General features: G+C 43.9%; 1 protein-coding gene across 1 annotated transcript in view; it reads right to left on the reverse strand.

Annotated features, from left to right (window-relative positions):
- The window catches only part of SLC12A8 (solute carrier family 12 member 8), a 142618-nt gene continuing 130254 nt past the window's right edge, over positions 5731-18094 (reverse strand). Inside the window, exons 12-13 of the mRNA XM_018045881.1 lie at positions 9669-9729; positions 5731-6224 (exon numbers count right to left, since the gene is read on the reverse strand). Coding sequence (XP_017901370.1) covers positions 6062-6224; positions 9669-9729 — 224 coding nt within the window. The 3' untranslated portion in view covers positions 5731-6061. The remainder of the gene's footprint in view (positions 6225-9668; positions 9730-18094) is intronic.

The following is an 18094-nucleotide window of genomic DNA, read 5'->3' on the forward strand; positions in this document are numbered from 1 at the left end:
GCTTCTGTTAGGTCCATACCATTTCTGTCCTTTATCGAGCCCATCTTTGCATGAAGTGTTCCCTTGGTATCTCTAATTTTCTTGAAGAGATCTCTAGTCTTTCCCATTCTGTTCTTTTCCTCTATTTCTTTGGTATAGACACAATTAAATTAATGATCTCGAGATGGGGAAGTAATGCTAGATTATCCAGGTGGGCCTATCTAATTAAACGGGTCCTTAAAAGCAGAAGAGGCAGGCAGGAGAGTTAGAGAAGATGTGATGGCAGAAGCAGAGGAGGAGGTAAATGGGCTTGCCAATTGCTGGCTTTGAAGCCTCCAGAAGCTGGAAAAAGTGAGGAAAGAAATTCTCCCCTACATCCTGCAGAAGGAACCCAGCCCAGCTGATGTCTTGATTTTAGGCCCGTGGGACCCATTTCACACTTCTGACCTCTAGAACTGTAGGAGAGCATTTCTGTGCTGCAGCAAGCCACTGTTCATGGCGATTTGTTACAGCGGCAACAGGAAAGTAATACATCAGGACTGAGTGCTCCAATTATTTCGCTCATATCTCCACTGGGCCCCCTCCACCCCCGCTACCCACACCCACGAGGCACTGGGACAACTGGTCCTTGGCATGAAGGGAGGGGTGAGGGGCTCTGTGAACCTCCAGTGACCGGTCCTGCCCCTGCAAAGTTCAGGACTGGTTCCTCAGCCCCTCCTCCCACACGCTCTGATCTCAGGGGGGGTGCCCCCCACTGGCCCTCTCTTCCCTCCCCCACAGGAGAGCAGAAACAGAAACCATGTCTGAAGCCAGGTGGCTCCAGAGCCTGGAGCACGCTCACTGGATTCTCACAAGGATCTGCAAAAGCCCGAGCAATGCTGAGGGCGGATTTTTGTCATCACTCTCAGACTTCCCTCCTCATTCCTCAGCAAAGAGTGGTGCAAACCCCTTCTGGCCCCGGCCCTTGCCTGCCTTTTCAGGACTCCCCCTGCCGTGCACTGCCTCACCCCAACATTCTGGAAGCCCTCAATTACCCTTCAGTCCCATACACCTTTGATCACGCTGACCTCTCTATTGAAAATGTCCTGCCCCTCCTCTCTGCCCATGAAGTGCTTGAATGAGGTCAGATATCTCCTCCTCCAGGGAGACCTCCCTGACTACTGTCAGAGTGGTTAAGCGCTCCTCAGTCTACTCACAGATCCTGTGTCTGCCTCTATCACTGCTCTCACTACTACTGGGATCCCTTTCACTTTCCTCACTTTCCCTCTCCATGGGGAAGATGAAGCTACCCGCCAAGCTCCCACCAGCAGAAGCAACACTCTGCCCCTCGCCCCTCACCAGCCCATCAGTCAGTCTTAGCTCCTCCCCATGGGAGGGGGAACACCAGTCAGATTGGTCCAAGCTGGGGCCACAGTTCATGAGCAGGCAGGCCCTGGAGTTGAAAGGTAATATGTGATCACTTTATGACCTTTGTGCATATGTTATTGGGAATGGGGCCAGCTGGTCATTCTCTGCCTTGATTCCAGCCCCTCATCCAAGGGTCTGGGAGAAGCAGATTCTTAGATTCAACAGGAAGAAAGTTAGACATTACAGGTCTTGCTTCAGCCTTCTGGTATCAGCTACACCATATCAGCATGGTGTTTTCCATCCTTAATATACTCCCTTAATCAGAAACCTGGAGGGAAGGCAGGATGATGAAATCCTGAACTTCAGACCTCCGCACTGACTTAGAATCGTTTGTCCATGGTGCTCTCTATTGATTACGTAGGTCAGAGAACTTATTAGCATGATTCCCAGAGACAGTTGAGAAAATGACCCCTGTCCTGGTTCCCAGTCCTGAGTTCAAGAATCCTCTAGAACTGAGCAGTATTCACCTCAAAAGTTTGACAGTGGTGACTGAGGAGTTAGTTCGTTTCTGCCTAAATGGCCTGTGATCATATTTTTACGTTATAAAGCTCTGAGATTGATTACTCAGCTCAGGTGAGGTGGTCTCAGGCACGTGTACAATTGCTTCAGTCATGCATGGGTGGGTAGATGGGTAGACCAATGGGTGGGTCAGTGGGTGGGAGGATGGTTGAATGAATGGAGAGATCAGTGGATGAATGAGTAGACCGTTAAATGGATGGGTGGAAGGATGGATCATTAGAGGGACAAACTGAAAGAAAGTGTGGCCTGAAGGGAGGCATTTATGGTCCCAGAAGATCTAATATGATCCTCATTCATTCAGATGTTTCCCCCTACAACTTGGCACCCCTTGGTTAAGACCTTGAGTCTAGGAATCTGACCGTTTGCCTTTTTAAGAAAATGTTGCTAGTCTCACTGCCATATATTCTGACTGTGCTGGCATTTTTAGCATTCTTTATACAAGCAAACTCTCTCTAAACGCTCCAGTGTCATCTGCCTCACCTCTCTGACAACTTGAACTTACTGCTGACCTCTGTCATACACAGATAGTACATGGTACCTTTTATATGCCGCCTCAGATTCTCTCTGCCCCACCTGATTCTGGGGCTGCAGCTGGTCCATCTTAGCCACCACCACACCAAGAACTTAAGCTGGGCTCCAGTCAAGTTCATGTGCACAAACCCAACAGTGCTTCGTGCCCATGGAATAGCCACTTGCTGCAGAAACTCACTAGGTACTCACACAAGTTGAAATCACAAGTGCAGGGGGCAGGGTTAATGCCCCTCCCAGCTACCCTTTGACTGTGGGGAACAGCAGCCAGTGGATGAATTCTCATCCTTTCCTCCCTCTGCAAGGTGGTCACGAGACAGGAGTTCCTTCCGCCTCTCAGAAGAGTCCTCAGAGACTAAATGCTCCACTGCACACGATGCTGAAGGGCCGCTAACCCAACGTCATGCCTTCTCACCTGGCCCACCCTCTTCTTTCCTTTCATTCCTTCCCTGGATGTACCCCCCACCCCCACCCCCGCCAACCAAGCAATAACACACAGACTTCTGCTTTCTGGGGAGTTCAGCCTAAGAATCAATCACTCCATTACTGCTTTACTGATTACTATTTAAATAATATAGTTTTGATTAAATACAAGATATCTGGATCTAATTAGAGGTTCCAGTGTTGAGTGTCTGCCTCCCACACTAGACTGTGTGAGCGACTCCTTTCAGTATCCCCAACACCGAGCAGAATGCTGGAATTCTCTAGCACACCCATCTCCTTTCACCCTTTTCCATAAAATCAATCATCTGGGAAAGTTCTCATCTTGGATACCTGAATCTTCTGCTGTGTATGGTTTCCAAACCCAGGACCATCTCTATCAGAGGGGATACTCTTCTAGCTTGTTAAGCAGAATTCAAAAAAGCCAAGGGCAGTATCACGAAAGCCTTCTGTGACTGGCTGAAAAACAGTGCCCCCAAAGTGGGCGCCCCCATCCCCACCCGTTACTGTGACTGTGTCCTCATTTGCCAAGGCCTTTGCAAGCACGATGAAGTTAAGGCTCTTGAGATGAGGAGATCAACCCACTAAATGCAATCGCATGTCTGCTTATAAGAGGGAGGCAGAAGCCCGAGTTGTGTGCACACAGGGGAAGGCAAAGTGGTCACATGGAAAGAGATTAGAAGATACTGGTCTTAAACATGGGAATGATATGACCATGAGTCAAAGAATGCCAGTGGCCTCCAGAAGCTGGATGGGCCCGGACCAGACTCTCCCTGAGAGCCTCTGGGGGGAGCACAGTCCTGCTGCCGCCCTGATTTCAGCTCAGCAAAGCTGATTTGGGACATCTGGTCTCCAGAACTGGGAGAGAATACATTTCTGTTGATTTAAGAAACTCAGTTTGTGTAATTTGTTACAGGAGCCACAGGAATCTAGCGTGGCTTCATCTTTAAAAGGGTTCTGCTGCTGCTGCTAAGTCGCTTCAGTAGTGTACGACTCTGTGCAACCCCATAGATGGCAGCCCACCAGGCTCCCCCATCCCTGGGATTCTCCAGACAAGAACACTGGAGTGGGTTGCCATTTCCTTCTCCAAAAGGGCCCTCAGAGACACCAATTTAGCCCTTTATGAATACATTGTCTTTCATGCTTTCCCATATACCTATAGTTAACTCAGCATTTATTTTCTTTCCATTGTTTCTAATGATGTTTGGAAGTCTGATATTTAACCCCAAAGGTGCAAAAACAGTTAATTATAAACTAGATGTCACTGTGAAGTTACCATAAACTAGACCTCACTTTCTAGGGGAGAATGTTGAGACCTAACAGCCCCTCATCATGACATCCCTGCCCCCACTTGCTTTAAGCCTATTTCATCCAACTGGTCAGTGTTTCTCAAAATGAGGTCCAAGGGTCACCTGCGTTGAATCACCTGAGGCACTCATTAAAAATATAAAGTCCAGTACTCACCCCAAAGCTCACCTCTACGACTGAGCTGCAGAAATGTGCACTTATAACCAAATCTCCCTGGTTTCTTAGCGCGCTGACTTCGAGAAACTCTACTACAGGAGAAGGGCTTCCCAGGTGGTGCTAATGAAAAAGAACCTGCCAGCCAATGCAGGAGATGTAAGAGATACAGGTTCGATCCCTGGGTCAGGAAGATCCTCTGGAGGATTGTATGGCAACCCACTCTAGTAATCTTGCCTGGAGAATCCCATGGACAGAGGAGCCTGGTGGGCTACAGTCCATGGGGTCGCAAAGAGTTGGACACAACTGAAGTGACTTAGCACGCATGTACACACTACAGAAGAAAGAAGTCAGAATGACCAACAGTACGTCCCTTCATCGCTCAGTGGTGACACCACCAATTCTGGGCCAGGACTGATTTCATGCAGGAACAGCCCCCAACAGGGCCCCTAGACTGGATGCCTGTGATGAATGACACACCAGAAAAAGTGAGCTGTGAAAGCGTTAGTCACTCAGTCGTGTCTGACTCTTTGTGACCTCATGGACTGTAGCCCACCAAGCTCCTCTGGCCATAGGATTCTCCAGGCAAGAATACTAGAATGGGTAGCCATTTCCTTCTCCAGGGGATCTTCCCAACCCAGGGATCAAACCCGGGTCTCCTGCATTGCAGGCAGATTCTTTATCATCTGAGCCACCAGGAATGCCACACTAAGGAACCAAAATAGTCCTGTCCCCTCATGTGTTCACACTGCAAAACAGCTGCAGAGGTGTCTGGAGTGTGGGGCACCACACATGCTTTTGAGAATGTGAGTCACCATTAAGTAATTCTTGGTAATTTAACTTTTCAATTAAAAAGATCTTCACTAAACAATAATAGCTTACAAATGCATGTCCCCTTTGATCTTGCAATTCCACTTTTGGGAGTTTATCCTACAGATATTCATTATGCTTGTACATATGAACACGATTATTCCCTGCAGAACTGACTGTAATAGCAAAAAACTGGAAACAATCCAAATGCCATCACTGTAGAACTGATGAAATAAATTATAGCACATTCATACAATGAAAAATAATGAGGAAACTGCATGTGTATTGATATGGAAATGTCTCCAAGATAGATTGTTAAGGGGAAAGGCAAGGTGCAGAGCAGATGTATAATATGCTACCTTTTGTGGATGAAAAGGGAGCAATAAAACTCCACACTCCTATTTGCTTCTCTATTCATAACAAAATGCAGGTAGTGTACCTGAGAACAGTGGTTATCTCTGATGCAGGAGATGGGAACTGAGCGGATGAGAAACAAGAATGGGAGGGAGACTTTTCACTGTATATATGATTTCACTTTGGGGTTTGGAACCATGTAAACATATTATTCATTCAAGGAATAAACAATAAGGCTTAAAATAATCATTTATTGTGGCCCTTAGAACAAGCAGCCTGGCCTGGCTCTGCACACCTGCAAGCCTTGGTGTCCATGTGGTGCTCTTCAGTCTGCACGCATGTTGCAGGGGCCACGGCCACTGCAGTGGGTGCCTGGTCAGACGTGGCGCTCCAGACCAGAATGCTCACTTCCATTGTCCAAAACGGCAGCGGGAGGACGGGTCTTTGAGTTTCTTACCGAGGAGAACCAGCTCCACAGAGGTTCTGGGATTTGGGTCCCCTGCACCCTGGACAGCTCCAAAAGGGGAGGGTTCTGGGCTGCCTAGTACTGAGGACTCGGTACCTAGTACTGAGGCATCAGCTCTTCCCGGCTCACTAGTGAGGAGTGGTGGTAGCGATCCCGAGTGGCGAAGTCTGCGTTCTCCTGGGTGAGCTGAGTCATCTCCATGTCAACCCTAGTCAGGGACGGTGCCAAAATGATCTGCTCTTGGGGGGATCGCAAGCTCCTTTGGTGAGAGAAACATGGAGGGCAGTCAGAAGGAAAGACCACAGTACTAACCACTGGCAGTCAGTCTTTGCTAGGAGGGAGAAATGCCTTGCAAAAACACCATTGTGCCTATTACTTACTATGTATTAAGCCACAGAACTGTTGAAAGCTCTATGTACAATGCTTCATGAATCCAAAGTATTAGAAACAAGTATCAAATAAAGAATGATATTTACCTTCCTTAACAGAAATGTATAAACTATAAAAATAATCTTCCAAATGCTGTGGTATTGGGGCTCTATAGCTCTACTTTGCCTTTTTGTCAAATGAAAGAATGGAATGGAGAGGCCGGAGAGTGGAAGCGAATAAAAAGAAAAACCTTCTCTTTAGTTCTCCGGAAAGAAAGATGAATGAGGAAAAGCCCAGGTTTACAGAGTAAGCAATTTTGCAGTAAAGTGTAAAAGCTTTGGCACCAAGCTGGCCTGCAGGCAAAGAGTGAGCTCCAGCATCACAGAAAGGTCCACGTAGAGTTGGAGTTGGGAGAAACTGGTAGGGAAAAATGTTAGGGATACGTGAGGGAAGTGCTGGCAGCAGAGAGACGAACCTGGCAGACGGGATATCCAAAGAAGACAGGCACAGCTCTGTCACCAGTTAGCCTGGCTGCTGCTGCTAAGTCGCTTCAGTCGCGTCCGACTCTGTGCGACCCCATAGACGGCAGCCCACCAGGCTCCCCTGTCCCTGGGATTATCCAGGCAAGAACACTGGAGTGGGTTGCCATTTCCTTCTCCAATGCATGAAAGTGAAAAGTTAGCCTGGCAGCCTCATGCAAACCTCTTCACCTCCTTCCGCTTCTGTTTCCTTACCTTCTCAATCCCCTTCTAGTTGCTGCAGTATGTTAGGTCCCGAAATCACCTTAGGCATAGATTTCCTCTTAAACCTTTAATTTGTGGGTAGTTATGTTGAATTGATTAAATAAGGAATATATTCGATAGTTGTTTTTTAAAAAAATGGTAGAAACCTTGTTATAAATCTGTGGGACTTAAGCAGAAAGCTTCAGTGACTAGAAAAACATGCTGTTATAGGAGTTCAGATCACACGACTAAGGCGTTGCAGCCACTTGATGAGAACATATCTAAATTAGAGGGGTTGGGCTTTCTGAGAAATGAACTAGCTTCTATAAAGGTTGAATGTGCAAAAAGTAAGGTTAGGAAGTGACAGAAACGCCATACCAGTCAACATGTGTTTAAGGTCAAACCATAATACTTTTCTGAGTTCAGGGAAACAATACACTTCACTTTCTAGTCTAGGACAGCCGAAGAGTTCTCACCTGGGCAGTTGCTGAGACTTCAGGAAAGAAAGCTTCTCTAAGGTCAGGCTTAATTTTACATAATTCTGGGAATTGTAGGTGTAACAGAGGAAGTAATATAGCCAAACTTCTTTGCCCAAAACACCCTACAGTATTGTTCTTCTTTGGTTTTGAAGAGCATCTGGGGTGACAGTTGTGAAAAAAATTCAAAATTACAAAAAAGAAAACACAGCAACCAGTTCCTACTTTTCAATGGTCGTGATTTCTAGGTCCCTGAACAGTCACCACAAGATATCGCTCAGTAGCCATGATGAGGCCAGTAAGCTTGATGCTGACTCTTAGCTGAGGCCTCTACCACCCACTCGACAAGTCCACGGAGACATGAATGGTAACTAGGTTCTCTTTTAAACAAAGCACTGTCATTTTCTAAGAACAATCTCCTCCTAACACATTCTTCATGGAGGAGCCTGGTAGGCTGCAGTCCATGGGGTCACTAAGGGTCAACACGACTGAGCGACTTCATTTCGCTTTTCACTTTCATGCATTGGAGAAGGCAATGGCACCCCACTCCAGTATTCTTGCCTGGAGAATCCCAGAGACAGAGGAGCCTAGTGGGCTGTCATCTATGGGGTCGCACAGGGTAGGACACGACTGAAGCGACTTAGCAGCAGCAGCAGCAGCAACACATTCTTCTTTCTACATAGCACAGCAGTGACCTCTGAGGTGAAATCCCAGAAATCAAAAAAGAATGCTGACCTCCCAGAGTCATCTGTAGGCTTTCAAACCTACAATACCTAAAAATATTCATGTAAATTGGATAAGGCCAAATACACTCAGCCACACACCAGTTGCAGCTCCCAAATCTGAAGGCAGCTTCCACACAGAATCTATTTCCACTTAACCTCTACTTGCCCTCAGGGCTAGAAGCAGTGCAGGTGTGCTGTGACCTGGGTCACCAAGCTGGTGCCTCAGCCTGAAAAGAGGCAGAGAGTGGCCCCACCCCTCCTACAGCTTCACGCAGGACCTTCAGTTCAGCTTCCAAGCAGATGGCAGGGAACTGCCCCTCTCCACACCACTCTCCCTGCCAGCCCCCTCCCTGTTGGTTCCCATGACCCCTGCTCCTGCCATCAACACGGCATCCTGGTTTAGCATCCAGGTCATTCTCGGGCTGACTGGAACAGACTGGCAGTGCTTATATTGTCTTAAAACAGATTCTTGGGCACTTCCCTGGTGGTCCAGTGGTTGAGAATCTGCCTGCTGATGCAGGGAGCACAGGCTTAATTTCCAGTCCAGGGAGGTTCCACATGCTGTGTGTGCCACAACTACTACGCCTGTAGTCTAGAGCCCAGGAACCGTAACCACTGAATGCCCGTGCTGCAACCACTGAAGCCGGCGCATCTGGAGGCCATGCTCAGCGACAAGAGAAGCTGCCGCAACGAGAAGCCTGCACGCCGCAGCTAGAGAGCAACCTCCGCTTGCCAGAAGCAGAGAAAGCCACACGCAGCAACAAAGACCCAGTACTGCCAAAAACAATACCAATAAATAAAAATTCCCAGAGTCGTGAGGCCTCCAAAGGTGAGCAAGCATCAGCACTGGAAGCGTAGAGGAGGAGGAAAGAAACTGGGGCACTCATGAAATCTTCCCTTCCCTGAGAGGCTTTCTGCTGTTTCTCAGGAATGTTTGCTCTTCCCTCTCCTTGGGAATTGAACACTGAAGTCCCACAGAAATCCTCTGTTTCTATACTTGGTCTCTGCACTTTGACCAGTACAGTCATGTCAACTACCTCTGACTTGAGATGGAAGAATGGAAGTTCTGGGCCTTGAGTTTGTGTGTGAGTCAGTACTGATGCTAATGTGCCTTAGATTGTGAACTCACTAAAAGTAACTCTCTTGACTTAGATCTCTCAGCAACCAGATTCTAAAGAGAGCCTCTGTTCTTGATTTCTGAGGATAAGAAGAGAAGAGGGGGCCAGAGGAAGCTTCTGATGAGCTGAGGCAGAGGCGCTGGGTGGTGGAGGGCAGTGAGGAGCAGTCTGAGTTTCCTTGAGGTTCTCAAATGTCAGGTATTCACACCACAATTCACCCAAGCCCATGAAGCACCTTTAGCGCCTGCCAAGCCATGCATCTGCCCTTATCCTGGCCCCAGGTTGGCACAGACCTGTAGGAGGGGATCAGGAGGGATCTCATCCATCTTAAAAGGCTGAAGTTGGAGGCTAAACCTGCAAGGAAGACATAGACATAAAACTTTATGAAGACTCTATGTAAGCATCTACAATCCCAGGTTTTAATGGGGTAAATACATCCCCTGATACACACAAAGATGAGCACAAATTTCCCCTCTTTTTCAGTCGAATCAAACTACTTTCATTATAATACTCTCTGACAGTAACCAGCTAAGGACTTCATACTTATAAGTAGTTTCCAAAAGTTTATTTCTAAACTCCAAAATCCCAAGAAAGAAAATGAATGTGTTAGAGAGAAAGAAGCAGATGGCTTGCTAATTTCAGTCTTAGGAATTATTAATTTTTTAAAATCTTGATAATTTTATTTTTAGATTCAAACTGATATGTGTTAAATATACGCTATAAAATCTGCCACTAGACCATACCCTCCATGAGGACAAGAAGCACATCTTTTTCACTCATAAGACTCACAGTACAACAGTCACAGCATCTGACCCTTAGGAAGTTTTCTACAGGTGCTGCTGCTGCTGCTGCTAAGTCACTTCAGTTGTGTCCAACTCTGTGCGACCCCATAGACGGCCTCCTACCAGGCTCCTCTGTCCCTGGGATTCTCCAGTCAAGAACACTGGAGTGGGTTGCCATTTCCTTCTCCAATGCACGAAAGTGAAAAGTGAAAGTGAAGTCACTCATTCGTGTCCGACTCTTAGCGACCTCATGGACTGCAGCCTACCAGGCTCCTCCGTCCATGGAATTTTCCAGGCATGCTAAATGCCTGGAAATAGCTCCACATGTAGAAATGTTAGAGCTGAGGTTTGAGATGAGTTTGTTGTTGATACTGACCAAATAGCCTGCCATCAGATACACTGTTTACAATAGGGTTTATCAAATTTTTTTAAAAGTTTTTTTTAATCCATTTCTCCTTTTGTGTGATCACACAAAATGAATTATATACAACTTTAGGAAATCGAATGAAATGTAATTTTATAAAATACTTTTCCAAATTACACATTTACACATATTCACCCCACCAGATATATTATTCAGCCATAAAAAAAGAACAAAATAATGCCATTTGCAGCAACATGGATAGACCTAGAGAGTGTCCTACTCAATGAAGTAAGTCAGACAGAGAAGGAGAAATACCATATGACATCCCTTAAGTGTGGACTCTAAAAAGAAACAATACAAACGAACTTACAAAACGGAAACAGACTCACTGACTTCGAGAATGAGCTTATGGTTGCCGGTGGGAAGGATGGGAGGAAGGGACAGTTTGAGAGTCTGGGATGGGCACGTACATACTACTATATTTAAAACAGACACCCAACAAGGACCTACTGTATAGCATAGGGAACTCTGTTCTGCAGCAGCCTGGAAAGGAGGGGTTTTGTTGAGGGGCGGGGTGGATACATGTATATATTTGGCTGAGTGCCTCCACTGTTCACCTGAAACTATCACAACGTTGTTTGTTAAATGGCTATACCCCAATACAAAACAAAAAGTTTGTTTTTTTTTTTAAAAAAGGAGTCTTAGGCAAAGCTTATAAATGCTAAAAAATGTGTCTATAACAGTAAAATGAAAATATTACATGAGTAAATGAGATAAATGACAGAGGATGGGATGGTTGAATGGCATCACTGACTCAGTGGACATGAGTTTGGGTAAACTCCGGGAGTTGGTGACGGACAGGGAGACCTGGTGTGCTGTGGTCCACTGGGTCACAAAGAGTCGGACACGACTGAGCAACTGAACTGAAATGAGATAATGTAAAATTCTTAGCACAATAACTGGTAGTACATATTTTTAAAATCTCACAAAATGAATTATATATAACTTTAGGAAACCAAATGAAATATAATTTTATAAAATGCTTTTCCAAATTACACACATTCACTCCACCAGAGATATATATATATATGGTTGAAAATTTATTAGATCATGTTCAATATATGATCAGGAAGTAAGCATTATTTTAAGAGGTTATGTTAGAGTCTTGGCTAGCATTAACAGTATGCAGCTGATAAGACATATTTATTGAATCTCGTTTAGGGTTGTTATGGTTAGAGGGAGGACAAATTTTTTTTTTAATTTTTATTTTTACTTTTACTTTACAATACTGTATTGGTTTTGCCATACATTGACATGAATCCACCACGGGTGTACATGCGTTCCCAAACATGAACCCCCCTCCCACCTCCCTCCCCATAACATCCCTCTGGGTCATCCCGGTGCACCAGCCCCAAGCATGCTGTATCCTACGTCGGACATAGACTGGCGATTCGATTCTTACATGATTGTATAAAATTTTAAATTTTTAATGCAAATTTTAAATTTGCATTAATAATCTGCAATTGCAAAGAGAAAGTCCCTAATATATTTTGACATTGTCAGAAGGAAGAAAATAAACATTATATTAATTGGTCTTACTTATTTATGACCATTTTTATTCTAAATTATCTACATTTTAGATGTAGATTTGCCTGAAATTTGATTTCATACTTTCCTGTTAACAAATTTCTGCAAAATATTTAAATTTCTTGGATTTAACTAACTTCTAAGAAATTCAGGAGCAATCACTGATGTAATCACGATGTTAATTAAAATATATCTATCCATTAAATTGGGCTTCCCGAGTGGCACTAGTGGTAAAGAACCCGCCTGCCACTGCAGGAGATTTAAGGGGCCACGGTTCAATCTCTGAGTTAGGAAGACCCCCTGGAGAAGGAAATGTCAACCCACTCCAGTATTCTTGCCTGGAGAATCCCATGGACAGGGAAGCCTGGTGGGCTATAGTCCATGGGGTCACAAACAATTGGACATGACTGAAGCAACTTAGCAAGCAATGCATGCATCTGTTAAATCAGCTGATACATGGACACTTAGCATGACTTTTTCTAAAACATTATTTTTAATGTATACATGATTCAAGTGTTTGAAGTGCATTTCTTTCAAAAGTATATGTCAAACTGCTCTAATTTGAAAGAATTTCTTTTTCAGTTGGCCTGGATTGTTACAGTCCATCTGATTTAGTTAGGACTTAAAATGCCATTTTTCATTTTAAAAATTGAGACACTAGAATTTTGATGAAAAGGTCTCTAGAATGTATCTTCCAAATAGGTTTATTATTGAGGAATAAATAACACACAATAAACAAAGTATTGAGAATATTTTCTTCCTTTCTTTATTTTTCTTGCTCTGTCACTTGGGGGTCTTGACTCCTAGAAAGAACAAACAACTCCCCAATGAGCACACTTTTGATATATGGTGGTGGTTTAGTTGCTAAGTCATATCTGACTCTTGCAACTCCATGGACTGTACCCCGCCCAGCCTCCTCTGTCCATGCGATTTCCCAGGCAAGAGAACTAGAGTGGGTTGCCATTTCCTTCTCCAGGGGATCTTCCCCACCCAGGGATTGAACCTACATCTCCTGCCTTGGCAGAAGGTTTCTTTACCACTGAGCCACCATTACTTTGCCAACAAACGTCCGTCTAGGCAAGGCTATGGTTTTTCCAGTGGTCATGTATGGATGTGTGAGCTGGACTGTGAAGAAAGCTTAGCACCAAAGAATTGATGAACTGTGGTGTTGGAGAAGACTCTTGAGAGTCCCTTGGACTGCAAGGAGATCCAACCAGTCCATCCTAATGGAGATCAGTCCTGGGTGTTCATTGGAAGGACTGATGTTGAAGCTGAAACTCCAATAGTTTGGCCACCTGATTTTAAGAGCTGACTCATTTGAAAAGACCCTGATGCTGGGAAAGATTGAGGGCAGGGGATGACAGAGGATGAGATGGTTGGATGGCATTACCGACTCAATGGACATGAGTTTGGGTGGACTCCGGGAGTTGGTGATGGACAGGGAGGTCTGGTGTGCTGTAGTCCATGGGGTCGCAAAGAGTTGGACATGACTGCATGACTGAACTGAACTGAGCCACCAGGGAAGCCCCACCTTTGATACCCAAACCAATTAATCCAAAACCCACGCTCCCAACCACTTCTTTTATCAAGCTCTTATACATCAAGCCAATATCCCCCTGCCTTAACTCGCCCCAGGGCCAAATACTAGACAACTGAAGATGACCCCTACAGCCCAGAGCCCCTGCAATTACTCAAACTATCTAATCCTAAACTTACTCAACTACGTACCTGCCTTGCCCATTCTTTCCAGCTAAAACTCCCCTAAGAGCACATTTTTGATATCTGGTGGTCATAAGGGGCCATGCTCTCCCCTTGACCTCTTTTGCCTCATGACCAACTCTGGTCCTTCCCCTGTGGCTCTACATGGCCCTTCTGTTCCTAGGGGTCTGCGAGTATAAACTTGTTTCTTCATTTCTGTGTCTGTGTCTTATCCTACCTGATTAAAACAAGTCCCAGGTACATTTTTAGAACAAACTATGTGTATTTAAGAATAAGATTGATTCTTTGTAGCCAGAGATGGAGAAGCTCTATACAGTCAGCAAAAACATGACCAGGAACTGACTGTGGCTGAGATATGAACTCCTTATTGCAAAATTCAGACTTAAATTGAAGGAAGTACGGAAAACCACTAGGCCATTCAGGTATGACCTAAATAAAATCTCTTACGATTCTACTGTGGAAGTGACAAATAGATTCAGGGGATTAGATCTGATAGAAAGGGTGCCTGAAAAACTATGGATGGAAGTGCATAACACTGTGCAGGAGACAGTGACCAAAACCATCCCCAAGGAAAGGAAATCCAAAAAGGCAAAATGGCTGTCTGAGAAGGCCTTACAAATTTCTGAGAAAAGAAGAGAAGCAAAAGGCAAAGGAGGAAAGGAAAGATAAACCCATCTGAATGCAGAGCTCTAAAGAATATCAAGGAGAGATTAAAAAAAGCCTTCCTAAGTGAACAATGCAAAGAAATAGAGGAAAACAACAGAACAGAAAGACTAGAGATCTCTTCAAGAAAGTTAGAGATACAAAGGGAACATTTCATGCAAAGATGGGCTCGATAAGGAACAGAAACAGTATGGACCCAACAGAGGTAAAAGATAATAAGAAGCAGTGATAATACATAGAAGAACTACACAAAAAAAGGTCTTACTGACCCAGATAACCATGATGGTGTGATCACTCACCTAGAGCCAGACATCTTGGAGTGTGAAGTCAAGCGGGCCTCAGGAAGCACTACCAACAAAGCTAATGGAGGTGATGTAACTCCAGCTGAGCTATTTCAGATCCTAAAAGATGATGCTGTTAAAGTATTGCACTTTATATGCCAGCAAATTTGGAAAACTCAGCAGTGGCCATAGGACTGGAAAAGATTAGTTTTCATTCCAATCCCAAAGAAGGGCAACACTAAAGAATGTTCAAACTACCACACAATTGTACTCATTTTACATGCTAGTAAGATTCTGCTCAAAGCCCTTCAAGCTAGGCTTCAAAAGTACAAAAGCCAAGAATTTCCAGATGTACAAGCTGGATTTAGAAAAGGCAGAGAAACCAGAGATCAAATTGCCAACATCCGTTGGATCATAGATAAAGCAAGAAAATTCCAGAAAAATATCTACTTCTGCTTCATTGACTACACTAAAGCCTTTGATTGTGTGGATCACAGCAAACTGTGGAAAATTCTGAAAGAAATGTGAATACAGACCACCTTATCTGCCTCCTGAGAAACCTGAATGCAGGTCAAGAAGCAACAGTTAGAACCCGACATGGAACAATGGACTGGTTCAAAACTGAAAAAGGAGTACGTCAAGGCTGTATAATGTCACCTTGCTTATTTAACTTATGATGCAGAGTACATCATGCAAAATGCCAGGCTGGATAAAGCACAAGCTGGAATCAAGATTGCCAGGAGAAACATCAATAAACTCAGATATGTAGATGATACCACCCTAATAGCAGAAAGCCAAGAGGAGCTAAAGAGCCTCTTGATGAAGGTGGAAAAGAGTGAAAAAGTGAGAGTGGAAAAGTTGGCTTAAAACTCAACATTCAAACAACAAAGATCATGGCATCTGGTCCCATCACTTCATGGCAAACAGATGGGGAAACAATGGAAACAGTGACGGACTTTATTTTCTTGGGCTCCAAAATCACTATGGAGTGACTGCAGCCGTGAAATTAAAAGATGCTTGCTCCTTGGAAGAAGAGCTATGACAAACCTAGACAGTGTATTAAAAAGCAGAGACATTATTCTGTTGACAAAGGTCCATATGGTCAAAACTATGGTTTTTCCAGTAGTCATGTACAGATGTGAGAGCCAGACAGTAAGTGCCTAAGAATTGATGCCTTAGAACTGTGGTGCTGGAGAAGACTCCTGAGACTCCCTTAGACAGCAAGGAGATCAAATCAGTCAATCCTAAAGGAAATCAACCCTGAATATTCATTGGAAGGATTGATACTGAAGCAGAAGCTCCAACACTTTGGCCACCTAAGGCAAAGAGCTGACTCACTGGAAAAGACCCTGATGCTGGGAAAGATTGAAGGCAGGAGGATAAGGGGACAAAAGAGGATGAGCAGTGGACATGAGTTTGTGCGAACTTCAGGAAATAATGAAGGACAGGGAAGCCGGGCGTGCTGTAGTCGCTGGGAACGCAGAGTCGGACACAACTGAGCGACTGAACAACAACAATATGCATTTATAGTGCACCGTTTGGTGTTAATACATGTATATAAAAGCAGGATCCTGAACATATCTATCACCTCCAAGTCCCCTCAAGCCACTTCATAAGACCTCCCTCCCACATATCCACACCTCTACCCCATCCAAAGGCAACCTCTGATGATGCTGTCATTATAGATTAGTTTGCATTTTTTAAAAATTATTCTTAAGTGGGAAACAGTGGTTACTGATTTGAGACATTTTTCTTTTCTAATATAAGCATTTGATGTAGTAAACTTTCCTCTGAGCACTGAATTAGCTGCAGCCCACAATTTTGATGTTATCTTTTCATTTTCATTCAGTTAAAAATACTTTAAAATTTTACTTACTTCTTCTTTGAACCATGAGTTAATTAGTTTCTTTAGTATATTTAGTGCTCTTTAGTATTCTTAGTCATTTAGTGTTATTCAGTGTTCTTTAGTTTCTAAATATCTGGGGATTTTCCAGACATCTTTCTGGTATTTATTTCTAATTCACTTCCTCTTTGTTCTTGAATTGACTTAAAAACCTTTAAATTTACTGAGACTTTAAAAAATGTCCCAAAATACAGTTTATTCTGATAAATGTTTCATTCTTTTCACTTGAAAAGAATATATATTCTGCTGTTGTTATATAGGCTATTCTACACTATCAATTTGGCCACATTAGTTGATAATGTTAGTCAAGTCTTCTAAAGCCCTACTGTTTTTTTCCTACTTGTTTTATCAATTATTGAGATAGAGGTATTGAAATCTGAATATGTGAGAACTTTTCTACTTATTATTGCAGATCTATCAGGATTTGTTTTCTGTATTTCAAAGCTCTGTTTTTAGGTGCATCAATAATAAGATTTATTATGTCCTCTTGGTTAATTTTCCCTTTGTCCTTATGAAATGACCTTCTTTATCCCTGGTAATATTCTTTTCTCTGAAATCTACTTTGTCTTATGTTAATATAGTCACTCCAGCTTTGTCTGATTTATCACGATATAGCTTGTCCCATTCTTTTACTTGTAACTTATTTGTTTCTGCACGTTGAAAGTAGGTTTTTTGTAGACAGCAACAACTGGATCGTGCTTTTTATTCAATCTGATAACCTCAATTCAAACTGAGAACTGACATATTCAATCTGACAATGGTTTAGATCATTTAATCGGGAGTGTTTAGACCATTTAAAATTAGTGTGGCTATTGATATGGCTGCTGCTGCTGCTGCTGCTGCTAAGTCGCTTCAGTCGTGTCCGACTCTGTGCGACCCCATAAACGGCAGCCCACCAGGCTCCCCCATCCCTGGGATTCTCCAGGCAAGAATGCTAGAGTGGGTTGCCATTTCCTTCTCCAGTGCATGAAAGTGAAAAGGGAAAGTGAAAAGAGTCGTGTCCGACTCTTCGCGACCCCGTGAACTGCAGCCCACCAGGCTCCTCCGTCCATGGGATTTTCCAGGCAAGAGTACTCCATATGGCTAGGTTTATATGGACCATCTTGCTATTTGTTTTTGGCCTATTATCTTTATCTCTCCTTTCTGATTTGAGTGTTTTAAATTCAATTTTATCTTCTTTATTGGCTGACTAGCTGTAACTCTTTGTCGTGTTATAGGCATCACTCATTTCATTGCACTACCTTCTACTGTGCTGCTGAGTCCTGCCTCTTCTGCATGTTGAAGGTTTGTGGCAACCATGCATCGGGCAAGTCTACCAGGGCCCTTTCCCTCACAGCAGTGGCTCACTTTCTGAGTCACATTATGGGAATTGTTATAATATTTCAAACCTTTTCACTATGATTAATATTATATTTCTTAT

Source organism: Capra hircus, chromosome 1, assembly GCF_001704415.2.
Source record: "Capra hircus breed San Clemente chromosome 1, ASM170441v1, whole genome shotgun sequence".
Lineage (NCBI taxonomy): Eukaryota > Metazoa > Chordata > Mammalia > Artiodactyla > Bovidae > Capra > Capra hircus.